General features: G+C 49.5%; 3 protein-coding genes across 10 annotated transcripts; all 3 read left to right on the top strand.

Moving 5' to 3' along the window:
- Positions 1 to 419: 419 nt before the first annotated feature.
- On the top strand, positions 420 to 13848 carry dhx16 (DEAH (Asp-Glu-Ala-His) box polypeptide 16). Its single transcript, XM_080471787.1, has 21 exons — positions 420 to 667; positions 1172 to 1374; positions 1474 to 1712; positions 1790 to 1970; positions 2242 to 2298; positions 2693 to 2947; positions 3022 to 3255; positions 3353 to 3544; positions 4939 to 5049; positions 5121 to 5236; positions 5847 to 6057; positions 6435 to 6533; positions 11123 to 11275; positions 11514 to 11654; positions 11759 to 11921; positions 12005 to 12123; positions 12253 to 12320; positions 12402 to 12564; positions 12728 to 12889; positions 13022 to 13195; positions 13481 to 13848. The coding sequence occupies exons 2-21, from the start codon at positions 1177 to 1179 to the stop codon at positions 13607 to 13609; spliced, it is 3165 nt and encodes a 1054-aa protein (XP_080327913.1). The 5' UTR covers positions 420 to 667; positions 1172 to 1176; the 3' UTR covers positions 13610 to 13848.
- A 1097-nt stretch (positions 13849 to 14945) lies between these two features.
- On the top strand, positions 14946 to 18632 carry rnf183 (ring finger protein 183). Of its 3 annotated transcripts, none has more exons than XM_080471794.1 (2): positions 14946 to 15076; positions 16358 to 18632. In XM_080471794.1, exon 2 carries the CDS (start codon positions 16425 to 16427, stop codon positions 17343 to 17345), a length of 921 nt encoding a protein of 306 aa, XP_080327920.1. In that variant the 5' UTR covers positions 14946 to 15076; positions 16358 to 16424; the 3' UTR covers positions 17346 to 18632. The 3 variants fall into 3 exon arrangements, with proteins under 3 accessions (XP_080327920.1, XP_080327921.1, XP_080327922.1); XM_080471795.1 differs by having other exon boundaries at positions 14969 to 15133; XM_080471796.1 differs by having other exon boundaries at positions 14976 to 15076; positions 16361 to 18632.
- Positions 18633 to 20024: 1392 nt separating this feature from the next.
- Positions 20025 to 25333, top strand: mgat1a (alpha-1,3-mannosyl-glycoprotein 2-beta-N-acetylglucosaminyltransferase a). Of its 6 annotated transcripts, none has more exons than XR_013935632.1 (5): positions 20025 to 20214; positions 21150 to 21225; positions 21381 to 22142; positions 22499 to 24788; positions 24846 to 25043. XR_013935632.1 is itself a non-coding variant. In XM_080471792.1 (4 exons), the coding sequence occupies exons 3-4, from the start codon at positions 21513 to 21515 to the stop codon at positions 23195 to 23197; spliced, it is 1329 nt and encodes a 442-aa protein (XP_080327918.1). In that variant the 5' UTR covers positions 20025 to 20214; positions 21150 to 21225; positions 21381 to 21512; the 3' UTR covers positions 23198 to 25332. The 6 variants fall into 6 exon arrangements, 2 of the variants coding, with proteins under 2 accessions (XP_080327918.1, XP_080327917.1); XR_013935633.1 differs by having other exon boundaries at positions 22499 to 24796; positions 24851 to 25040; XR_013935631.1 differs by lacking the exon at positions 21150 to 21225 and having other exon boundaries at positions 24846 to 25331.
- Positions 25334 to 25825: the final 492 nt, after the last annotated feature.

The following is a 25825-nucleotide window of genomic DNA, read 5'->3' as shown; positions in this document are numbered from 1 at the left end:
GGTCCATGGTTCTGCTGCTCGCTTCCTCTTTCTCTGGGTCTGAACCTGGAGAAGCAGAAGAACGAGCAGAACTAGACCTCATCCTCTCCAGACGGTTGTGTTTCATTTGGTCGAGCCGTCGTCTCCCAATTGGAAGGTTGTAGGTTTGATGCCCATCTCTGCCTGTCCGCATGCCAGGGAGTCCTTGAGCAAGACATTGAACCCTCGAAATGCTCCCAGTGGAGTGACGGCGCCGTGCATGGCCGCGGCCTCCATGTTAGTGTGAATGTTTAGTGTAAAGCGTTACATAAATGAAATACATTTACCGTTTTATCTTGTTCTCCTCTCGACAGCCTGTCTTCATTGTGTTGCAGTTCTGTGCCCGGCCACTGGGGGCAGTAAACTCCGGCCCCGTCTGGCGAAGCTGCCCCGCCTCCTCCTCCTCTTCTTCGTGACGTTTCCATCGGCGTGCGTTGTACCCGAGCTAGCAAAACAAGCTCACAGTTTCTGCTTTTCCTGGTCGTTGTTCTCATCAGAATGCGGCGGACAGAGGATTTATCCCCGCTCCGGAGAGTTTTGCGTGACATTTGAGTGTTTCCAGGGTGAAGTTTGACGCTAACGCTGCGCTTGTAGCAGCAGTTAGCCGGTAGCAGCTAGGCTAACAGACGCAGGTTGAACGTTGTGAAAGGCGAGTTTTAAATAAATTCACTTTTAAAGTTTGAAATAAATCCGTGTTAGCAGGTTCAAATATTGCAGGAACAGCCACTTGTTGATGTCTGCAGGTTTTTTGAAATCAGGACGCGATTTTGTGGGACAGTTGGGAGATTCATCATCTCTGCAGCTTTGTTATCGTTGTAAAGTGCTTTTGAGTTTCCCTAAAGTTAACCCTGAATGATTAATATAGAAAATACATCTTAAAGTGGGAACAAACGCATTCCTATGTTGGAGTCTGCTGTGGACATTTCTCTTGCTGTCAGTTTCAGCTGTAAATGAGGTTTTCCTGTAGCAGCATTCTGCTGTCATACAGTGACGTTGACGTCACAGTTGGAATGAACAGAATCTCGAACTGTATAAGATTAGATAAACCTTTGTTAGTCCCACAAGTAAGAAACTGCAGTGTAGAAAATAGTTCCGTGACCTGCAGAACTGTGCTACATTTACTACAATGTCCATCCTGTCTGTCTGTCTGCAGGCGTCATGGCTGCCCTGGAGCAGTGGGTGAACGACCGGCTCCACGACATCCTCGGGCTGAGCGACCGCTACGTGTCCCAGTTCATGATCGGGATCGCTCGCAAAGCATCCAGCCCGGAGGACTTCCTGTCCCGCCTCCAGGACACGGGAACCATCGACATTGACCAGAGCGTCATGGCGTTCGCCACGGAGCTTTATAGCAAGGTCCGATCGCCAAACCGCAGCTACACTCCGGAGAGAACTGCACACACAATCAACTGTGTGTGTGTGTGTGTGTGTGTGTGTGTGTGTGTGTGTGTGTAGATTCCCCGGCAGAAGGTTGTGGAGAAGCCTTCTCGGGCTCTGGAGCGTCAGGCCATAGAGATGGACAGGAAGAACCGCACGTACACGCTGCTGGAGGACAGTGAGGAGGAGGAGGAGGAGGGGGACGTCCAGCAGGACAGAGAGAAGAAGAAGAGGAGCAGAGAGCGGGCAGACAAGAGGAAGCACATCAGGCAGAAGAAAGATGGCCCGTCGTCCAGCGAGGACGAAGCTCCACACAGGTTCATGGCTCCACCCTTCATGTCTGACGACCTGCTTGTCAGGAGGAGCTCCATTCTAGAACTTCTCTGTCCATCAGGAGTCAGACTGAGCACAGCTCCGTCAGGAAGGAGGAGAAACAGGAGGAGGAGGAGGAGGAGTGGGAAAAGGAGGAGCGTGAGCGTCTGCAGGACATCGAGGAGAGAGACGCCTTTGCTCAGAGAGTGAGAGAAAAGGACAAAGACAAGACCAGAAATATCGCAGAGAGGACGGACAAAAAGGTGAAGGGAGTGTGTGTGTGTGTGTGTGGGGTGGGGGGGGGGGGGCAGTAGTTATTTAATTACATTTGAGAACCAACAAGAGGTTTTCTTTATGTGTGTGTGTGTGTGTGTGTGTGTGTGTGTGTGTGTGTGTGTGTGTGTGTGTGTGTGTGTGTGTGTGTGTGTGTGTGTGTGTGTGTGTGTGTGTGTGTGTGTGTGTGTGTGTGTGTGTGTGTGTGTGTGTGTGTGTGTGTGTGTGTGTGTGTGTGTGTGTGTGTGTGTGTGTGTGTAGGCCTACGAGGAGGCTCAGAAGAGGCTGAAGATGGCCGAGGATGATCAGAAGAACATGGTACTTCCTCACTCATTTCTGCCCTTATTTGTCCCAAAAAATGTAACTTTTATTTCATTACAAGAAAAATAGATTTTTTGTTGAAACTGTCGTCGGAAGTAATTTGTAATGGTTTTTTAATTTAGTAAAAAACTGTTTATCTCAGGTGGTGATGAAACAAATTCCAAGAAAGTTTTCTGCAGAATTGCTTTCACGTCCCACTTTGAGTACACACACTGTTTATATAGTGTGTGTGTGTGTGTGTGTGTGTGTGTGTGTGTGTGTGTGTGTGTGTGTGTGTGTGTGTGTGTGTGTGTGTGTGTGTGTGTGTGTGTGTGTGTGTGTGTGTGTGTGTGTGTGTGTGTGTGTGTGTGTGTGTGTGTGTGTGTGTGTGTGTGTGTGTGTGTGTGTGTAGCTGCCCGAGCTGAGGAAGCGCTCTCGCTGGGACTACCTGAAGAAGAGGGAGGAGGAGAAGCTGGAGGACCTGGATGCGGAGATCCTGGATGAGGAGTACCTGTTCTCCTCCTCGGAGGTGACGGCCCGCGAGCAGAAGGAGCTGGAGTACAAGCGAACGCTGCGAGACCTCGCCAAGGACTACAAGACCGCCGGAGCCAAGGAGCAGGAGGAGAGGAGGAACCGCTACTACATGCCCAAGGAGAACCGGAGCAAGGTAGTAGTGCAGGAGGCGCAGAGCACCGCCCATACCCTCGCGGCGGAGCGCTGAGCCATCTCCTGCCCCCGCAGGAAGTGCCTCACATGGAGCTGGAGCTGGACGACGCCCCCCCGGAGTTGGGGGGGGAGCAGGGCCGCTGGGAGGAGGAGCGCCTGAAGACCGCCTCCCTCAGCTTCGGAGCCAAGAAGGAGCGCGAGCAGGGGATGAGGAGGGAGCAGGAGAAGTACCAGCTCCTCCTGGAGGAGGACGAGATGATCGACTTCGTCAGCAACGCCATCACCATGAAGGGAACACGCAGGGAGGAGGTGGGAACACCCAGGGAGGAGGTGGGAACACCCAGGGAGGAGGTTGGAGGAGGTGGGAAGTCTGTGTTTGAATGCGTCTCTCTGCTGCCCCCCTCAGGACGACGAGGGTCCGGCGCAGTCCCAGGCCGAGCTGAAGAAGCAGTCCATGCAGGAGGTGCGCCGCAGCCTCCCCATCTTCCCCTACAGAGACGACCTGCTGCAGGCCGTCCAGCAACACCAGATCCTGGTCATCGAGGGTGAGACCGGCTCGGGGAAGACCACCCAGATCCCCCAGTACCTGATGGAGGACGTGAGTCCAACTTTATTCAAATCCAGAGCTGATTCACATCCAGAACCTTCTTAGTTTGTTCCTTGGCTTGTAGCCTCGATTAGTTTTCTTCATCTGTGCTTTAGCAGCTGTCTGCTGTCATCCAGCCACTTCTCGTGGTCCAACAGAGCATGTAGCACATATTTCCATTCGGGATGTCCCCATCAGATCGGTAGATATCGGATCAGGGTCGATATTGGTGATTTGTGAGTGATCGGGATTCGGCAAATCCAGCCGATCACCCTGCCGATCTAAAAAAAAAGAAAAAAACGCGGTCCGCAACGTCGCCTAATAACCAGAACAATCAGGGACTAGAAGCTCCGGTGGAGCTGCAGCAGCTAGAAGCAGGCGGAGCGGGGCCATAGACCTATAAAACTAGAGTGATATATAGTGGTTTAGGTGCAGAAGTCTACTTCTAAATTTCTATGTGGTCTGTCTTCTGCTTTTTTGTTGTGTTTGGTGAGTCACAGCGCCCCTAAAGGCCTGGCATGTGTACTACATGTCCTGAAGCCTCGCGTTGAGCCGAGTTCATAGTGAGGTGTGGACGGAGGTTCTTAGGGAGAAGACCAGGGAGAACAAAATGATTGTTTTTTCGTTGTGTGGATGTTCCCTCAGTTTACAACAACAACAAAGAAAAAGCCGCACCGAAGCAGCAAACTCAGTGCGGCTTTAAAATAAAGGATTTTAAAATAAAGGATTTTAAAATAAAGGCTCAGTCCCCACAGGGGAGCGATATGGCGAAAACAAGAACCCAGAAGGTTCCTCTAGTTTGAAGGGAGACGGGGATATTCTGAATAAGTTTTTGAGAGTACTATGTTCAGAGTACTTTTGTCAAACAGGTTTTACCACTTTGAAGTAGAATGAAGTGTTTATAATTCAAATTGAAATGTAAATGTTCTGTGACATTCAGGTCCAACCTCTCATACTGCTTTAAGGTAAACTGGAATTTAATAAACAAAGAAGTTACATTGGAGCCTGAGAGTATTTATGTTTAAGTCGTTCTGAGAAGAATTTTGATTCAATAAGTGAGTTTTACAATAATTTCTAGCTAAACAAAGTTTCTGCCAATAGTACTTTTAGCTTCAGACATCTTAGTCCCTCCAAAAATACACTGAGTATATTTGCAATAGTAATGTAAGTATCGGATCGGGAAAGTATTGGTATCGGCCGATACTCAATTCTCAAAATCAGATCGGTATCGGGAGCTAAAAAGTGTGACCAGGACGTCCCTAATATATATATGTGTCACTTCTTAATAGAATTTACAACTAAAGGAAGTGAGTTATAGTCGATGTGACGGATGAAGGTGACTGTTTGACTTCGATGTCAGAAGTTTGTTTCTCTTCGTGACTCATTTCTGACCCCCCCCCCCCCAGGGTTACACTAATGGAGGGATGAAGATCGGCTGCACTCAGCCTCGCCGGGTGGCCGCCATGTCGGTGGCGGCGCGTGTTGCAGAGGAGATGAGCGTGAAGCTGGGTAATGAGGTGAGTCCGTTAGCGGTGGAGGAGGGGGTCAGGGGGGGTCTGGTCTCACCCTGGACTCTGTGGGTCTCCAGGTGGGCTACAGCATCCGCTTTGAGGACTGCACGTCGGAGAGGACGCTGCTCAAGTACATGACGGACGGCATGCTGCTGCGCGAGTTCCTCACCGAGCCCGACCTGGCCAGCTACAGGTCAGATCGCAGCACTTTCTGTTTCCTGTGTGCTAGCTGCTAAAAGGTGTTAGCTTTTAGCATTGGACACTTTTGTCCTTAATGGCTTGAAGGGTTAAATATGCTAAGGCTAATCACAGCTAATGCTAAAGTTTCCCACAGCTTCCTGTTGCTGTCAGGAGGAGTTTAGATGAACACCAGTTCAGTGAAACTTCAGCTGCTGTAAACACTGGAGCTAGCGCCTGCTGCTAGCATCAGCTAGCAGCAAGAATTGGTATCTGCCAGGAGCAGGAGCTAGCAGCAGGAGCTAGCAGCAGGAGCTAGCAGCAGGAGCTAGCAGCATGAGCTAGCAGCATGAGCTAGCAGCATGAGCTAGCAGCAGGAGCTAGCAGCATTAGCTAGCGGCAGGAGCTAGCGGCAGGAGCTAGCAGCATTAGCTAGCAGCAGGAGCTAGCAGCATTAGCTAGCGGCAGGAGCTAGCAGCAGGAGCTAGCAGCATTAGCTAGCAGCAGGAGCTAGCAGCATTAGCTAGCGGCAGGAGCTAGCAGCAGGAGCTAGCAGCAGGCGCTAGCAGCATTAGCTAGCGGCAGAAACTAGCGGCAGGCCTAATGCTTCCTGTGTTCTCCTGCAGTGTGATCATCATTGACGAGGCCCACGAGCGCACGCTGCACACTGACATCCTGTTCGGCCTGATCAAAGACATCGCCCGGTTCCGGGCCGACCTGAAGGTGCTGGTGGCCAGCGCCACCCTGGACACCGAGCGCTTCTCCGCCTTCTTCGACGACGCTCCGGTGTTCCGGATCCCCGGCAGGAGGTTCCCCGTGGACATCTTTTACACCAAGGTCTGCTGGTTCTGGTCCTCCTGGGCCTCCTAGTCCTCCTGGTCCTCCTGGCCCTGGTCCAGCTGCTCACAGCTGTTCTCCAGTATAAGGAGCAGAACGTTTCTCCGCCTCCTCTGTTGAGCCACGTTCTTTGTTTCACGCTGGTTTAGTCTAGTTCCAGGCAGTTCTTCATTATTTAAATAGAAGAGGACCTGTTAGCTTCACATGCTAACTAGCATTGCTAGCCGCGGAGTGGATCATGGCTAGCAATGCTAGTTAGCTTCACATGCTAACTAGCATTGCTAGCCGTGGAGTGGATCATGGCAGGAAGCTAATCTGTAGCTCAGCTTGTTACAAAACTGCTTATGCTAATGCTAGTGTGTTGCTGTGGTGTTCAGGCTCCTGAGGCGGACTACCTGGAAGCCTGCGTGGTGTCGGTGCTGCAGATCCACGTTACCCAGCCGACCGGAGACGTCCTGGTCTTCCTCACTGGACAGGTGAGTTTACACTGCACCTGGTGTACTTGTATAAAGTTTATACTGCACCTGGTGTACTTGTATACGCTTTCAGTCAGCGCGAAAAAAGCGCTATATAGATCCAAGCCATTATTATTATTATTATTATTATTATTATATAAGGTTTATTCTGCTCCTCTTGTACTTCTATACAGTGGAGGGAGTAATTCTTTGATCCCTCACTGATATAGAAGTGAACAGTCTGTAACTTTAAAGGTCGGTTCCTTTTAACAAAGAGACAGAAAATCAAAAAGAACATTCAGAAAACCACATTATATAAAAGATATAAATTGATTTGCATTTTATTAAGTGAAATAAGTATTTGATCCCCTGGTAACCATTAACTATTCTGGCTCCCACAGACTGGTTAAATACTCCCACTCCTTAGACACACTGAAAAAAACTTGTTACCTGCAGCAAAGACACCTGTGTCAATCAGTCACCTGTATAAAAGACACCTGTCCATGCAATCAATCAGACTCCAACCTCTCCCCCATGGGAAAGACCAAGGAGCTCTCTCAGGACATCAGGGACAAGATTGTAGACCTGCACCATGCTGGATCGGGCTACAAGACTATCGGCAAGCAGCTGGGTGAGAAGGAGACAAGTGTTGGTGCAATCATTATAGAATGGAAGAAATAGAAAATGACCACCACTCGCCCTCGTTCTGGGGCTCCACATAACATCTCATCTCGGGGGGTATCGCTGATCATGAGGAAGGTGAGAAATGAGCCAAGAACTACACAGGAGGAGCATGCTAATGATCTCAAGGCAGCTGGGACCACAGTCACCAAGGAAACCATTGGTAACAAACTGGACGCCACAATGGATTAAAATCCTGCAGCGCCCCCACGGTCCCCCGGCTCAAGAAGGCACAGGTACAGGCCCGTCTGAAGTTTACCAACGGTCACCTGAATGATTCAGAGAAGTCTTGGGAGAGAGTGCTGTGGTCAGATGAAACCAAAATAAAGCTCTTTGGCATCAACTGACTCGCCGTGTTTGGAGGAAGAAAAATACTGAGTATGACCCCAAGAACCCCGTCGCCACCGTCAAGCATGGAGGTGGAAACATCATGCTTTGGGGGTGTCTCTCTGCTAAGGGACAGGACGACTTCACTGCATTGATGGAAAGATGGACGGGGCCATGAAATCCTGAGTGACAACCTTCTTCCCTCCGTCAGGGCGCTGAGTATGGGTCTTCCAGCACCACAATGACCCAAAACACACGGCCAAGGCAGCGAAGGAGGGGCTCAAGAAGAAGCATGTTAAGGTAATGGAGTGGCCGAGCCGGTGTCCGGACCTTCATCCCGAAGGAAACCTGTGGAGGGCGCTGAAGCTCAGAGTTGCAAAGCGACGGCCTCGAAACCTCAAGGATTTGGAGATGATCTGCAGAGAGGAGTGGACCAAGGTTCCTCTTGATTTGGTACCATAAGTACCTCAAACCTGCTAATCAACTCCACCAGACCTCTGGCCTCCCGAGCCATGTTACCACGGGATCAAATACTTATTTCACTTAATAAAATGCAAATCAATTTATATCTTTTATATAATGTGGTTTTCTGAATGTTCTTTTTGATTTTCTGTCTCTTTGTTAAAAGGAACCGACCTTTAAAGTTACAGACTGTTCACTTCTATATCAGTGAGCAAACTAACAAAACTAGTGAGGGATCAAAGAATTACTCCCTCCACTGTATAGAAGTACACCAGGTGCAGTATAAACTTTATAGAAGGTTTATACTGCACCTGGTGTACTTGTATAAGGTTTATACTACACATCGTGTACTTATATGAAGTTTATACTACACCTCCTGTACTTATATAAAATTTATACTGCACATTGTGTACTTCTATAAAGTTTACAGTTGCATCTCGAAAAATGTTGACTATTTGTTGTCAGTCATTTGAGAAAGTCCGACCCAGAGAGGATGGAGCCTCAGGACAGAGTGAAAACCCCAAATTCAGTGTCTCAAGAAATTAGAATATAAGATATATAAAAAGGATATTTTAAACCAAACTGTAAGGCTTGTGAAAAGTCTGTTCATTTCTCTGCATGAAGTACTGCGTCTTAGGGGCGTGGCCTGGAGGCCATCAACCTGTGGTACTGCTCAGGTGGACTGAAGCCCAGGGAGCTTTGATAGCAGCCTTCAGGTCATCTGGTGTCTCTCACCGTCCTCTGGACAGTAGCCAGAGATTGTCTCTGGGGTTCTGCTGGCCAGTCCAGCTCAGTACCACCAAGGTCATTGAAGCAGCTTCTGGTACCTTTGGTACCTTTGGTACCTTTGGCAGTGTGGGCAGGTACCAAGTCCTGCTGGAACATGAACCCATCGTCTCCATGAAGCTCGTCAGCAGAAGGAAGCATGAAGAGCTCTAAAGGTTCCTGCTGGACGCTGCCTGGACTGTGGACTTCAGAAGACCCAGTGGAGGGACAGCAGCAGAGGACATGGCAGCACAACTCATCACAGACTGAGGACACTTCACCCTGGACCTCAAGCAAGGTGGATTCTGAGCCTCTCCACTCTTCCTCCACCCTCTGGGACCTGGAGTTCACTCTCCCTCCACCCTCTGGGACCTGGAGTCCACTCTTCCTCCACCCTCTGGGACCTGGAGTCCACTCTTCCTCCACCCTCTGGGACCTGGAGTCCCCTCTTCCTCCACCCTCTGGGACCTGGAGTTCACTCTTCCTCCACCCTCTGGGACCTGGAGTTCACTCTCCCTCCACCCTCTGGGACCTGGAGTCCACTCTTCCTCCACCCTCTGGGACCTGGAGTCCACTCTTCCTCCACCCACTGGGACCTGGAGTTCACTCTCCCTCCACCCTCTGGGACCTGGAGTCCACTCTCCCTCCACCCTCTGGGACCTGGAGTCCACTCTCCCTCCACCCTCTGGGACCTGGAGTCCACTCTTCCTCCACCCTCTGGGACCTGGAGTCCACTCTTCCTCCACCCTCTGGGACCTGGAGTTCACTCTCCCTCCACCCTCTGGGACCTGGAGTCCCCTCTTCCTCCACCCTCTGGGACCTGGAGTTCACTCTTCCTCCACCCTCTGGGACCTGGAGTTCACTCTCCCTCCACCCTCTGGGACCTGGAGTCCACTCTTCCTCCACCCTCTGGGACCTGGAGTCCACTCTTCCTCCACCCACTGGGACCTGGAGTTCACTCTCCCTCCACCCTCTGGGACCTGGAGTCCACTCTCCCTCCACCCTCTGGGACCTGGAGTCCACTCTCCCTCCACCCTCTGGGACCTGGAGTTCCAAATGAGATCACAATGTTCTTTCCTGTGACAAAAGGACGTTGGACCACTGAGCAACAGTCCAGTTCTTGTCCTCCACAGTCCAGGTGAGACTCTTCTGACCTGGTCTCTTGTTCAGGAGTGTCTTGACCCCAGGAAGACACATTAGGATCCCATGTCTAGGATTGGTCTGTCCCTAGTGGCTCTTGATGCGCTGACTCCAGCCTCAGTCCGTCCTTGTCCAGTATTTTGCTGGACAGTCCTGTCCAGGCTGCGCTCCACCCTTTTGCTGCTGCACCTTTTCCTCCCACTCCACCTTCTCTGGACATGATGGATCCAGCACTCTGTGAACAAGCAGCTTCTTCAGCAAGGACCTTCAGTGGACGGTGTCAATGACTGTCTCCTGGACATCTGTCCAGTCAGCAGTCTCCTCCATGATTGTGTCCCCTCCTGACCCAGACTGAGACATTTAAAGGCTCAGGGAACCTTTGTAGGGGTTTGGACTTCATCAGCTGATGAGGGTGAGACACCAGGACTTTACAAAACTCAACTTTTCCGCCTTTTATCGCCCAAGTCATTTTTTCAAGTTTTTTCAGGATACACAAAAACTGAGTCGGATGTTGAATATGTGATATTTTTGAATTCTTTATCTGAACCAGGTAATGACAGATTATGATCTGTTTAACTGAGAATGTTGGTGATCTTACCTGAGGTGGGGGACTTGGTTTAGACAAAGAATATTTTTTCTCTAAAAATTACTTGGTGAGGATATCTGGGTTTGACTTTCTGAATGAGTGACAGAAAATATCCAACATTTTCATGATATTCAAATTATTTGAGATGCACCTGTATACTACACATCGTGTACTTCTATAAAGTTCTCTCTCTCTCTACCTGTCTCTCTCTCTACCTGTCTGTCTCTCTCTCTCTACCTGTCTCTCTCTCTCTACCTCCACCAGTCTCTCTCCCTCTCTCCCCACCTGTCTCTTCATCTGTCGCTCTCTCTCTCCACCTGTCTCTCTCTCTCTACCTGTCTGTCTGTCTCTACCTGTTTCTCTCTTCACCTGTCTGTCTCTCCACCTGTCGCTCCCTCCCTCCCCACCTGTCTCTTCATCTGTCTCTCTCTCTTCATCTGTCACTCTCTCTCACTTTACCTGTCTCTCTCTCACTCTACCTGTCTCTCTCTCCACCTGTCTGTCTCTCTCCACCTGTCTCCACCTGTTGCTCACTCTCCACCTGTCTCCACCTGTCGCTCTCTCTCTCCACCTGTCTCTCTCTACCTGTCTGTCTCTACCTGTCTGTCTCTCCACCTGTCGCTCACTCTCTCCACCTGTCTGTCTGCAGGAGGAGATTGAGGCGTGTTGCGAGCTCCTTCAGGAACGTTGTCGTCGTTTGGGTTCTAAGATCGCAGAGCTGCTGATTCTTCCGATCTACGCTAACCTGCCGTCTGACATGCAGGCCAAGATCTTCAACCCGACTCCACCCGGAGCCCGCAAGGTCCAGCGCTAATGCTGCGTCAATCCCTGCTAACGCTAATGCTGTGCACAACTCTGCTAATGCCAGAGCTCACGTGGGCTAATGCTAAAGCTAATGGGTGCTAATGCTAAAGCTAGCGGTTGCTAACGGGGCCTATGGTAACAGGACCCAGACAGCAGCTCTGCTAATGCTGAAGCTTTCGTCTCATGCTGTTGTATCGTGTTGCTGATTCTTTGTGTTTCTTCTTCTGCTCTTTAAGGTTGTCGTAGCAACAAATATCGCAGAAACATCTCTCACCATCGATGGCATCATCTACGTCATCGACCCCGGATTCTGCAAACAGAAGAGCTACAACGCCCGAACCGGCATGGAGTCTCTCATCGTCACACCCTGCTCACGGGTACAGGCACACACACACACACACACACACACACACACACACCCCCCCCAACGTCCTGTTTCCTGTTGTTTTACTGTGTGTGTGTGTGTGTGTGTGTGTGTCAGGCCTCAGCCAATCAGAGAGCGGGCCGTGCGGGCAGAGTAGCTGCTGGGAAATGTTTCCGCCTGTACACGGCGTGGGCCTTCAAGCACGAGATGGAGGAGACGAGCGTCCCCGAGATCCAGAGGACCAACCTGGGCAATGTGGTGCTGCTGCTCAAGAGTCTGGGTGAGGGGGGCGGGGCAACCACCTCACCGTCACTCACTCTCGTCTGTCAGTCATCCTGAAGCTCCACCCACTTCCTCCTGCAGGCATCAACGACCTGATTCACTTCGACTTCATGGACCCGCCCCCCCATGAGACCCTGGTGCTGGCTCTGGAGCAGCTGTACGCTCTGGGAGCGCTCAACCACCTGGGAGAGCTCACTAAGGTACCCACAATGCAACAGGAGGGAGGGAAAGGTCATTGACGTGCGTGCGTGCGTGCGTGTGTGTGTGTGTGTGTGTGTGACTCACAGTCAGGGTGTGTGAGGTGTTGAGTCGTGTTGTTTGAGTTGCAGCTCGGCCGCAGGATGGCTGAGTTACCGGTGGACCCCATGCTGAGTAAGATGATCCTGGCCTCCGAGCAGTGAGTCTGCACCACACACACACACACTGTACATCACGACACACACAGGAAGTCTGTTGGCCCACTTCCTGCTTTCTGCAGGTACAAGTGTTCGGAGGAGGTCCTGACCATCTCGGCCATGCTGTCGGTCAACAACTCCATCTTCTACCGGCCCAAAGACAAGGTGGTTCACGCCGACAACGCTCGCATGAACTTCGTGGTGCCGGGCGGAGACCACCTGGTTCTGCTCAACGTCTACACCCAGGTGAAGCGTGCAAATGTTATATTATTATTAGATTAGATTCTAATTAAATTAATAGATTATGCTGTTTCCTTTTCCATGTGAATAAAATTAAATAGAATTAATAAAACATTTAAATGGAAAACAATTGATCAATCTAATGACATTGACCCCCCCCCCCCCGCAGTGGGTGGAGAGTGGTTTTTCCACTCAGTGGTGCTACGAGAACTTCATCCAGTTCCGTTCTATGAGACGGGCGCGGGATGTCCGGGACCAGCTGGAGGGCCTGATGGAGCGCATCGAGGTGGAGGTGGTGAGCTGTGAGGGCGACAACGTGCCCATCCGCAAGGTCAGAGCCCCGCCCACTTCGCCTCTTTCTATGTCTACGTCATATCCTACATCTCAAGCTGCACATCGGCAGCTCTGTGTTTAATTGCCCCAGGAGGTGACGGCAGGGTATTTCTGTGTTTAATTGCCCCAGGCGGTGACAGCGGGGTATTTTTACCACACTGCGCGGCTCAGTAAAGGTGGCTACAAGACGGTGAAGCAGCAGCAAACTGTCTTCGTTCATCCCAATAGCTGTTTGTTCGAGGAGCAGCCGAGGTGGATCATCTACCACGAGCTGGTCTTCACCACCAAGGAGTTCATGAGACAGGTACCATGAGTAATCCATTACCAGAGAGTAATCCAAACCTCTCACTCAGTTCAAACTAGTTTTTTCTCAATGGATCAAAGTGAACAGAGCTTGAAGTTGGTTTTCTACGTCACTCTGATCACTGCTTCCTGTCCCACACTTCCTGCTTCCTGTCCCTGCTTCCTGTCCCACACTTCCTGCTTCCTGTCCCACACTTCCTGCTTCCTGTCCCTGCTTCCTGTCCCACACTTCCTGCTTCCTGTCCCCACTTCCTGCTTCCTGTCCCCACTTCCTGCTTCCTGTCAGGTGGTGGAAGTGGAGAGCAGCTGGCTGCTGGAAGTTGCTCCTCATTACTACAAGAGTAAAGAGTTGGAGGACAGCAGCAGCAAGAAGATGCCCCGGAAGCAGGGCAAGACCAAGGAGGAGCTGGGCTGAGGGACTGCACTGCCCTCAACTGCCCTCTGTCAACTGTGAGATTTCCACAATAAAAGCTGGACTATTTGAGAGACGTTTGTCAGTCAGCAGACCAATTATAGACTGAGTGGGTGGGGCCTGTTCAGTGACAGTCAGAGTGGGCGGGGCCTGATCCAGAGTGACAGTCAGAGTGGGCGGAGTAAAGACTCGTCTCCTGTTCCGGTTTTCTGTCCCAATAAAGTTTTGCTACGTTTGACATCAGTGTTGTTTTGGTTTTAAACTGAAGCTGAAAGTTGTGGATGTTGAGGGTCTGTCCTGGACTACATGGACCAGGTACTGGACCGGGGGGGGGGGGGGGGGGGGGGGGGTGAAAGCGCTTCTCCATCAGTCTCTCCTGATGGAGGAGTGATGGAGCTCCTCCATCAGGATAGACTCAAGGTGAACAGATGACAGGATGTTAACATGCTAATGCTAACAGACTGTGTGTGTGTGTGTGTGTGTGTGTGTGTGTGTGTGTGTGTGTGTGTGTGTGTGTGTGTGTGTGTGTGTGTGTGTGTGTGTGTACACAGGCTGAACTATGCAGTAGGTCTTGTTTGGTTGGTAAACACACACACACACACACACACACACTCAGGTGAGCCTTCATGTTTTCCTTCAATGGAATTTACCCAGCATGCATTGCTCTCTGACCTAATAACCTTCCTGAAGGATTCTCACATAAACACTCCACCGATCAGGAGTAATTCAATTTCATTATGAATACTTGGTACTTCAGGAGAATACTTGGTACTTCAGGAGAGTTCTCAGTATTCCAGGAGAGTACTCTTTTACGATCCAGATATTTTTAGCCTCGTTTCCACTTTCTAATGCTGGTTTGGCATCGTTACACTAAGTATTCGTTACACAAAGTATTCGTTACACAAAGTATTCGTTACACTAAGTATTCGTTACACTAAGTATTCGTTACACTAAGTATTCGTTACACTAAGTATTCGTTCCAATAAGTCGCTGGTTTAAACGAGCTAGCGTTCAGCGCGCTACAGACGGTTTTCGCTCGTTTTGGAGTTTTTAAACGGTGTTTTCTACGACTGAGTGAGTTTCTGGTAGTTTGAAAACCCAGATTAGGAAATTTACACTCGTTTTTGACTCTTTAGCTGGAGGAAGTTCCTGTCGTTGGTCCTTCTAGCTCCTGTATAATTCACTGTCAGCTGCTGACGACAGTTTGTTTCTGTGAGAGTCGACGATAAGCAGCCTGAAAACTGCTGGATCACCGGGGCCGGTCGGACCGGTCGGACAGGGCGGAGGAGGAGGAGGAGGAGGAGGAGGAAGAGGAAGCAGTCTGGTTCCAGCTATAAGAGAACAGGGGAGACTCACCCGGTCATCAGCGTGAGGCCGAGCTGCTCTCAGCCGTCCCGATGAAGACCGGTTGGACGATCACGGTGGAACCGACCCGGAGCAGCTGGAGACGTTTGTTTTGGTCGAGTTCAGGTCAGAACTTCTCCGTTCGACTCGTTAAGGAGAAACTCGGAGCTGCTTTCAGACTCGGTGACGTGAAAACGTGTTTCAGCTAAAATGCTTTGTCATAAGTTCAGAAACAGAAAAAACAACTGGACCTCGTCCGACTTGTTTTTCTGTTTATCAAATTTGTCTTGACTAGAAGTTATCTTAAAATGTGTTCACACTGTGTTCACACTTCGTTCACACTAAAATCACATTTTAAACACATTTTTTGTCAACTTTTCAAAGATTTTAGGGAAAAAAAAATTTCCACTTTTCCAGTTTTTAAACTAATAATTTTTTATGAAGTTCTGCTGGAATTCCGTCTGTTTTGAAAAGTTCAAGTTTTGTATTTTTATACTTTTAGATGTTGAAATAGTTTGTTTGTTTTCATGCAAAAGTTTTAAAGAGTTTTCGAGTTCTTAAGCAAACAGCAATTTGTTTGATTTTAAAAACTAATCAAGCTGAATTTTTCAGTCTTTTCTTGAAACTACTTCAGGACATTGCTTTGATTATTAGTAACAGATTACTTTTACTAAAAGTAATCTATCAGCTCATTTATGATTTACTTCAACAATATATTCAAACTGGTTTCCTACTTGTTTTATGCTAAATTCCCAGCTGGTTTTTAGCATTGCTAAACCAATCAGATTCAACATCTTGAGATTTTGAGTTCAAGCTAGTAGCATGCTAACAAGAAGCTAATAGCGAGCTAACAACAAGATAGCAGCGTGCTAACAAGAAGCTAACAGTATGCTAACAACAAGCAAATTTGTGCTAACTTGAAGCAAACAGCATGCTAACAAAAAACTAGCAGTGTGATAACTGGTAGCAAGCTTTGTGCTAACTGAAAATTAGCATGCTGACTGGAAAATAGCAGTGTGTTACCTAGAAGCGAGCTTTGTGCTAACTGGAAACTAGCAGCGTGCTAACTGGAAGCTAGCTTTGTGCTAACTGGAAATTAGCAGCGTGCTAACTGGAAGTTAGCTTTGTGCTAACTGTAGACTAGCAGTGTGCTAACTGGAAATTAGCAGTGTGCTAACTGGAAGCTAGCTTTGTGCTAACTGGAAATTAGCTTTGCGGTAACTGGAAATTAGCAGCATGCTAATTGGAAGCTAGCTTTGTGCTAACTGGAAAATAGCAGTGTTCTAACTGGAAATTAGAAGCGTGCTAACTGGAAGCTAGGTTTGTGCTAACATGAAACTAGCAGTGTGCTAACTGGAAGCTATCAGTGTTTAGTGTTTCTGACTCCATCTTGTTTGTGTTTTTTAGCAGTTTAATGGAACTCCAGCTGGTCGTCTAACACCTCCCCCAAAGCCCTGCAGCTCCTCTATTCACGATGAGTGATGAGTGGGCGGGGCGATACCCACCCCCAGACGTGTATCAGAACGTCAAACCGAGCGTTCAACCGAACGTCAAACCGAAGATGAATGAGAAGGGGGCGGAGCTTAGGACAGCGAGGAGCCGCAGCATCAGCTGGGAGAGGCGGGGAAGGAGGAGGGAGCGGCAGCGGGGGGAGAGGAGGCAGCGGGGGCGGAGCGAGGAGACTCGCGGACGCCACGGGAAGCGCGCGGCAGGTGAACGCGGCCGGGCCCGGCCCCCCGCTGAGGGGGAGGAGGAGGAGGAGGAGGAAGAGTGCGCTGTGTGCTTCTGCTCCTACGATAACGTCTTCAAAGCGCCGAAGCTGCTGGCGTGCGGTCACACCTTCTGCCTCGAGTGTCTCGCCCGCATCAACGTGACGTCGCCCGACCTCACCGCCGTGTCCTGCCCCGTCTGCCGCGAGCCCACCCGTCTGCCGCACGGCCGCGACCTGCCCCGCCTGGGCACCAACAGTGATATCATTGGCCGGCTGCCCCCCGGGATGCGCCGTGCGCTCTCCGTCCGCTTCAAACGCAACAAAGGGAAGCTGCTGCTCAAGACCCCGCCCCCTCATGGCGCCGCCGCCACCGAGCTGCCCGTCAAGAGCTCATCGGGGGTCGAGGAGGCTGTGGCCAGGCCGGCCGGGGACCCTCAGCCCAGCACCGTGGAGCAGGGGGGCCTGCAGCCCACCATGTTGGACGTGGGCCGGCCCCCCAGCAGGGTCAGAGGTCGTCTGCGCCGCCTGCTGCGCTCTGAACGCTGCTACTACGCCGTGGTGGGCACCATCATCACCGTCACCTTAGCGCTTATGCTGGTGGGAATCCTCGCCTTCGTCATCATCCCCCGGGTACCCAGACCCCCCTCCCGCCCCCCACAGAACAACCAGACCGGCCTCCCCTGAACGGACTGAGGGGGCGGAGTCAGGATGGCAGCTGATGACAGACTGAGAGGGCGGAGTCAAACTGGGGAGGCGGAGTCACACAGGGGGCGGAGTCACACTGAGGGGGCGGAGTCTGAGGGCAGAATGGAATAAGACAGTATATTGTAAAGCTAGCCTCCAGTTAGCGTATAATGAAGACAAAGTGAAGGAGCGCCGGCGCATCTGAAGCTTCAAATCGCTACGAAAACAAACTGCTGAGGAAGTTTAACAAAACCTGGCAGAAGTTAACTTTACATAAACTCAGAGCTTGAATTGATCCTGAATGGAGCTTCAAATGACTGCAAAGTTAATCCAAAGGTCGCGGATAAAAATCCCACGCTAGTTCAAAATGACAACAAAGCGAGTTTAGCATTAGCTCAGATCTGTGATCAAACCAAACCAGAGCAAAGTTCAGCTCCATGATGACTGGACAGAATCCTCCAACATCTGGCAGAGAGATAGTAGTACGTGGTCACAATTAGCAGAAAGTGGAATGAAACTGACACCAAATAACTTTACAAGTTCCGCCCAATAAACATACTTCTGTACAGAGACCTCAAAAATCCTGTTTGATAAAATTGTGCTTGAAGAAATACAAATGTAGGATAGGATTAGTGGAGAAGCTGTCCAAAGCTTAAATCTTAAAAAATGATCCCATGCCGAGTGGAAAAGTTTTACCAAACCAGTGAATTATGACCAAACACTTCACAATGAAGGCTCAAAATAAAGTCGTTCTATTCTAATAAACTCAAAGCCAACAGTGACCAAAATATAAATTACAAATCATCTAAACTGCATTAAAGTTTTACAGAAGTATCTCAGCATTAGCTTAGCTTCAGATAAAGTGACAACTGTCTTAGAAATACCAACGTTATCGGAACATTTGCTCAACTTTAGCACAGCAGTAATAAAGCAGTGTAAGCTATCTTAAAATCAGCCTGTAATACCTCTCTGCACCACTCGGGGTTCGAAGCTTGCGAAGGCTGACACCCTGAGGGACTCTGCAGTGACTCACTGCTGCCATCTGAAGGACACAAGCGGCACGACGCAGGCTCTTTAGCGTTAACGTCTGAATGAAGGAAACGTGTTTGTTTGGAATTACTGTGAAATTTTGCTTTAAGCTCAAAAATGTTGTGAAAAAATCTTCTGGGTTTCTTTGTCTTCCAAATATTTGTTTATATGCTTGTAAATATCTGAAGATGATTTTTATATTTCTACGATAATCAACTTTATTTTCATGTCTGAAAATAAACATTTTTGAAACATTAACCCTTTACAGATGAGTCGTAAGACCATATATGGTCGCTTCTTTTCAACAACAACAAAAAACAACTCACAATGTCTCGACATGCTAACGTTAGCTTGTAGCTCGACACTCCTTCATCAAGCTGTTAGCTTTAGCATTACTTTTGTTTCTTTCCACTTTTCCTACCCTGTTTGTCAACAACTGAAATTAGCATAAGCATAGCTGTTGTTAGCTTTAGTGTGTGTGTGTGTGTGTGTGTGTGTGTGTGTGTGTGTGTGTGTGTGTGTGTGTGTGTGTGTGTGTGTGTGTGTGTGAGAGAGAGAGAGACACCTGATACCCTCCTGTGGGGTAAACACAACTGATGTAACGAGCCTGTTTGCCCCCATCAGCATATTTTGCACCGTCGGGCAGTTTTGCTTCATCGCAGACACACGCGACGCTGTCAGTTAGCATTAACAGAGATGTGTTTGTGGGAGCTCATTTTCAGCATTAGCATGAGCAGATTAGCCTCTTTTTGGCTTGTTAGCATTAGGATTCTTAGCATTAGGCATTTGTGACTGTTAACTTTAGCATTCGGAAAATGACCATTTCTCTTTATCGGGCTGCCAAGCTGTTTGTATTAGCATTAGCACTGATGGAGCTGCTATCTCTCCTCATGTTGCCCTTAGCCCACTGGTAGCATTAGCATTATCTTTTCCGGTGCCACTGAAGTGTTGACGTTAGTGACCGGACCGGACCGGACCCTTTAAGACTTTACCTGTATTTTTATTCTTTACTCATCAAATAGAAACAAGTTCTTTAAAAGTTCCTAAATTAATTTACCCTTTCCCCCCAAACAATTAAAATAATCCTTTCTTCTGTAATTAAAATGATCAGATATCTTTTAATTTATATTTGAAAACAATTATAAACTGAAGGAATATTCATATAAATAATTGAATTCAAATGGTTTTAGATATTTCTGAAATTCTTTTGTGTTGGAAATGGAGATTATATAATGACCAAATATGTTTTGGGACTTTTATTTAAGACTGACTGTTAGCATGTAGTGTTAGCACACATTAAGCTAAATTAGCTTCTAATGATCAGCTCACTGAAGGAGTTGATTCACTTCTTTTATTTCAGCCTCATTGAGGCTTTACTGCTTTATAGTGTTCGGCTGCATTCATGTCACGTCGCTGCTAACTGAGCTAATTTAGGCTAAAGGTAGCTTCTGGGTCATGTGACGTTTCGAGGTGACGGCCAGAGGCGGGACTTCCGGTCTACAAACAGGAAGCTGTCGTGTCACTTTATTTCCTTTTTCCTACAATAAACTTTAATGAAGTTTAAAAAGAAACAAACATGAACGAACACAACCAACAAAAATACGATTTTATATGAGAATTCTTGTGTCGCTTCTCTTTCATCTGCTCTTTCTTTTCCTCCTGCTGCTCCTCCTCCTGCTCTTCCTCCTCCTCCTCTTCCTCCTCCAGAGTTCACAGCAGTAGATCTCGGGACTTGACCCGCACCAAGTTGCTTCCTCCGGCGGAGAAACGCTCCGGATCGTCAGGAAGCTGTCCGGACAGTCCGCGGCGGAACGGCCGCAGAAGACGCACCGGTCTCGAGGTAAGAGCTCCGGTTCCCGATGATTCGGCTCCGCGCTGCTCGTCGAGCGGCGGCAGGTCGTCAGTGTGGCGGCCACAGGTGACTGCAGCCGGGAGGCAGGTCGCGGGTTCGAGCCCGGTTCCAGTCCCAATGTTGTGCCAAAACGTGAATCCGTCCGCGGGAGCGCGCGCTGTCCGGAGACGTCCGTTCAGTTCCAGCTGCTTTTATTAGGATTTACAGCCATAAAGTAAAAAAGATAGTAAACTGGATCAACACGGTAACAACTAAGGTGCGTCTCTGGGAAAGTCTCATGTTTCTTATCTGCAAAAAAATAAAAGAACGATTAAACCAGGAAGGATTTGCAGCTCATAGCATCGTCTTGATGTGACTTACGTGTCAATAATTAATGTTTACAGTGTTTATGTGTTTGGTTTACAAGTGCAAACAAGGAAAACAAAACACAGTATATTGTATTATTATATATATTCAGTATATTTTTACATTATGACTGTAAATCCCGATAAAAGCCGCTCCCGTGGACGGGAATCACTTTTTGGCATAACACCGGTCTGTCACGGGTTCGAGACCGGGTCCGGTCCGGGTCCGGACCGCGACTTCCTGCGCTGCCGCCTCACGTGTCTGTCAGCTTTCTGCCAGTCGGTTCAGACTGAAGCTTTGCTCTTACCTGAAAACTTACCTGCCACTTTGATCGTGGGCGCGTCCTCTCTGTTCACACGCTGAACTGGGAGACATTCCCAGTTTGACACCGTACATAGTCACTATTTCTAGTTTGGATTTATCAGCTCAACATTTCCCACCTCCCACTGTGTTCAGATGTATTGTTCCCAGGTGGGAGGTTGTAGTGGTAAGTTTCCAGTTTACCAGCCTGCTGTTCCTTGTGCATCAGGAGTTTAACAATCAGAAGTTGACGGCGTTTAAAACTGTATTTCCCACAGAAAAGTTGAGATTTTCCCAGTTTTGGAACGTTTCCAGTTTACCAGCATTCAGAGGAATTCCTCCAGTTGTCAAGTTGTAAGTTAACAAACTCCCACATTAGTAGTGGAAAATTCCTAATTCATTAGCAGTTAGGTTGGAACTTTCCAAATTTGATCATTGAAAGTTTCCTGGACTGTTTTTCCGGGGTTGAGTTTCTGGGCTGTGTCTCACGCTCCGTCTGGTTTTTCCAGTTTGCCGGAGTTTCTCCGTCGTGCTCCTGTGATGATCCAGGACGCCGAGCGCCCCTCCTGCATCACGCTCCCATTGGCTGTAACCAGGACTCGTCTCCGTGCTGTGGCCCCGCCCCCCTCCCGTTTAGCGCCATGCTCCGGAAGCGGGGCTCTTTCATCCTCTGCGGCGCCTTCCTTTTCATCACCTGGAATGCCGTCCTGGTGCTGCTGCTGTGGGGGAAGTCCCCCCCGGAGGGGCGGGAGGGCGTGGCCGAGAGGGGTGGGGCCGAGAGGCAGGCCGACGACGTGGTGGCGGACGTGCTGCGAATGGCGGACACTTTCGAGGCGGAGCTGGAGCGGCAGAAGGAGATCCTGCTGCAGATCAAGAACCGCCGCCCGGCACGCAACCGCTCTGATGGGGGCGGGGCCGAGCCGCCCGCCACGCCCCGCCCGCCCGTCATCCCCATCCTGGTGATCGCCTGCAACCGTGTGACCGTGAGGCGCTGCCTGGACAAGCTGCTGAAGCTCCGCCCCTCCGCTGAGCGCCACCCCGTCATCGTAAGCCAGGACTGCGGGCACGCCGAGACCGCTGAGGTCATCCGCTCATATGGCGGCGCCGTGATGCACCTGCAGCAGCCCGACCTGTCCGACGTCCCGGTGGCGCAGCAGCACAGGAAGTTCCAGGGCTACTACAAGATCTCCAGGCACTACCGCTGGGCGCTCAACCAGGTGTTCAGGACGCTGGGACACTCGGCGGTGGTCATCGTGGAGGACGACCTGGAGGTGAGCCCTGTAACTGTAACTCATTACTTCCATTAACAGAAACTCAGAGCTGCTCTGTCCTGTTCACTGTCACATTGTTAGCATTAGCAGGACTGCTGTGTCTCTACTGAGGCAATGGTTAGCATTAGCGTGTTGTCCCTGTTATATGTACTAAGTCCACTGTTAGCATTAGCGTTAGCCTGACTGTGACACCCTTAGCATTAGCAGAGTGAATGTTGGCAAAGCTTCTTTCTTACATTTAGCTTAAGCATGATCAACGGTTCCCTCTCTGTGCCACTCTTATTGTTAGCATTAGCATGGTGACGTGTTGCTGCTCCTCGCTCATCCTCAGCTGCAGTTCTCATTCTGTCCTCCAGGTGGCTCCGGACTTCTTTGAGTACTTCCGGGCCCTGCTGCCGGTGCTGGAGTCGGATCGGAGCCTGTGGTGCGCGTCGGCGTGGAACGACAACGGCCGGGAGGGCTACGTGGACCCGGGTCAGCCGGGCCTGCTGTACCGGACCGACTTCTTCCCCGGCCTGGGCTGGATGCTGCTCCGGGACCTGTGGGAGGAGCTGGAGCCCAAGTGGCCCGCCTCCTTCTGGGACGACTGGATGCGGCAGCCGGAGCAGCGGCGCGGCCGCGCCTGCGTGCGTCCGGAGATCTCGCGCACGCTGACGTTCGGGCGTCAGGGCGTCAGCCTGGGACAGTTCTACGACAAATACCTGCGTCACACCAAGCTGAACAGGGAGTTCGTACCGTTCACCACGCTGGACCTCAGCTACCTGCAGGAGGACTCTTATCGACGCAGCTTCCAAAACCGCGTCTACGCCGCCGCCGCCGTCACCTACGAGGATCTGGCGCAGGGTCGGCTGCAGGGCCCCGGACCCTTCCGCCTGCAGTACTCCAGCAAGGACGCCTTCAAAACGCTCGCCAAGTACCTGGGCGTCATGGACGACCTAAAGTCGGGCGTCCCACGCACCGGCTACCGAGGCGTGGTCAGCTTCTTCCACAAGGGGCGGAGACTCTTCCTAGCCCCACCTCCAGGGTGGAGCCAGTATGATTCCAGCTGGAGCTGATGAGCCAGGTGTCCAATGACACCTCACCGATATTGGAGGGACAGACTGTTGGGGCTCATTTAGTTACAGTTACTTCTGCTGCCGAGCTGCTCTTTGTTCTACCCACTGAGATGTTGTTAGCATTAGCATTAGCGAACCTGCAGTGTCTCTCTCTTTTCCCGAACAGAACCTTTCTGTTAGCCACAGTGAGCTTCAGCATTAGCCAAGCTGCTGTTTAACACCGTGCTGCTAACTAAGCTTACTGCTAGCATTAGCCTAGCTACTATTTCTGCTAGTGCATTGAGCCTGTTGTTAGCTTTAGCACACCTGGTAATGCTCTGTGCTGTTAGCATGATTCAGCAGCGTTAGCGTTCTGCTTGTCTAATCATGGCTAACTTTAGCATTAGCAGCATTGTGATAGCACCGCTCCTTTGTGTCTCACTCATTTTGCTGTTAGCCTAGCTGAGCTGCAACAAAATTAACGAAATGATTGAAACTGAATCTTCACGATGAATGCTAACACCAAAGATGCTACTTGATGTAGTACAAAGGGTATGTCGGCTTAAATGACCTTTAGCAGCACCGCGGGGAAACCAACAGAATAATTTAATGCGCTTTTGCGTCATGTTAGCTTACAAGCTTTGCAAACTAAAGGCTGCTAGCTGTTAGCCTGTAAACGAAAGTTAGCTTCTTTGTAATTTGCAATGAATTTCTTTTAACAAACTTATAACGTAAACAACGGATGGCTACCGAGCTTGTTAGCTTGTTAGCTTGTTTGCTAACGAAAACGTGAGTAATGCCGCCTTGGCATCTTTCTGTGGCGCTGCTAGTCATGTGACCTAACTTTTGTCTTTTTGCACGTTATCAACTTTGTTTTTGTTTCTGTCTTTACGATAGTAATTGGTTTTGAATGCTAATGCTAACGTCTGACTGAATAACAACTTCATCCAGAGAGATTCGGTTCTCAGTGACGATGCTAACTTCATGTTCATGATCGTTGCCATGACAACCAGTGAGGAATCACCTGTGCACGCTCCATATCCTGTTGTGCTAAGCTAATGTTTGACGTTTAGCATTTGACATGGACGGTAACGGGAGGAGCTAAGAGCTCGTCTTCCTCACTGTCCTCACTGTCCTCACTGTCCTCACTGTCCTCGCTGTCCTCACTGTCCTCACTGTCTCGTGCAGAATAAAGATTGTAAAGATCAGAAACAAAAACATTCAGGTTAGAACTAGCAGCGGAAACTTCAGGAATTGTGGCTAGCTGTTAGCATGCTAAACTCTTGGACAGAAAGCTGTCCTCCTCAGACAGGAAGTCGTCTGTCTCTCTGACAGGAAGTCGTCCGTCTCGTCCAGTAATGAATGTCCACTTGCTGCCATGTGATGGTGTTTCTAAAGCCACTCGCGTCCCTGGTTTGTTTACGTTTTGAAGCTCGCAGAGTGGCTAACAGACCAAAGACGAGCTGGTTCCGTCCCGTCTCTGGGCCTCTGGTGTCGGGTTGCTGTCCGTCCTTCTCAGGTGTTCTTCCTGCTTCGTGTCCGCGGGCCTGGAGCTGATCGGACCTCGATTCTTCGACCTGCTGATGGTTCACGTTGTGAACGTGACGTCAGAGCTGCTCTGTGGCGGCGAGCAGCGACAGAGCTGCTCTGTGGCGGCGAGCAGCGACAGAGCAGCTCTGTGGCGGCGAGCAGCGACAGAGCAGCTCTGTGGCGGCGAGCAGCCGCTATAATCTGTTTGTCTACAAGAATCTCTTCTTCCTGCTTCTATTTGATATCAGAGAATTTGTTTGATTCCATGAATTGTTCCTCTATATTTGTGTATTTCTCTATTTTTGCAATAAAACAATACACAGTTCTGTTCTGGAGTTAACTGAACTTATGTATGCTATGCTAATGCCAAGGCAACACGTTAAATGTTAGCATGCCCGTTAGCATGCCCGTTAGCATGTTGGCTAAGAAAGAGCAGCGTGAGCTACCTGACTCTGGTGACAGACAAGGTGAAGAAACACTTCCTGAAAGTGATGAGAGCCGAGGATGTGGAGGAGATGTGGTTCGAGTACGAAGGGACGCCCCTCAAATGGTGAGGGCATTTTATCTAGTTTAATTGATCTTATCCTAAGTTGCATTAAAGCTTGCTGAGACAGTTAATTACCACTAAAAGGTCTTACACTCTTGCTTTCAAGCAGTCAGACATGTTTTTAGTGTTGAATTAAGACGTTAACTAAAGAATAAATGAAGAATTCAAATCTCCAGACTCTTAAAATGTCTGTGATGGGACTAAATATTGTCCTTCCTGTGTGTAAACCTTGTTGAGCTGCCCTCTAAAGTCACACACAATCTTTAAAACACACATTTCACAGTGAGAGCCAAAGGTTTTCACGCTGCTGTGCCTCGATTCAGTAACTTCACTCTTTTACTTTGACCACAAGAGAAACAAGTCAACAGGCTGCAGGCACTGATGTCAACCACAAGGGGGCAGCAGTGCAACAGGCAATGAATGTTTCTGCTGCTCCCTGCATGTAAATCAATCCGCACCGAAGGTTACCAACGTTTGCTGATTTCTGCTCACTAATAATTCACCTTAATGGTTTTAAAATGTCACTTTAGGATGTGTTATCATAACAGTTGTCTTGTAATTATTAATATCTG

This window comes from Lipophrys pholis (genome assembly GCF_963383615.2).
Source record: "Lipophrys pholis genome assembly, chromosome: 9".
Lineage (NCBI taxonomy): Eukaryota > Metazoa > Chordata > Actinopteri > Blenniiformes > Blenniidae > Lipophrys > Lipophrys pholis.
The sequence above is the reverse complement of the archived record's forward strand: the minus strand, read 5'-3'. Positions and strand labels throughout refer to the sequence as shown.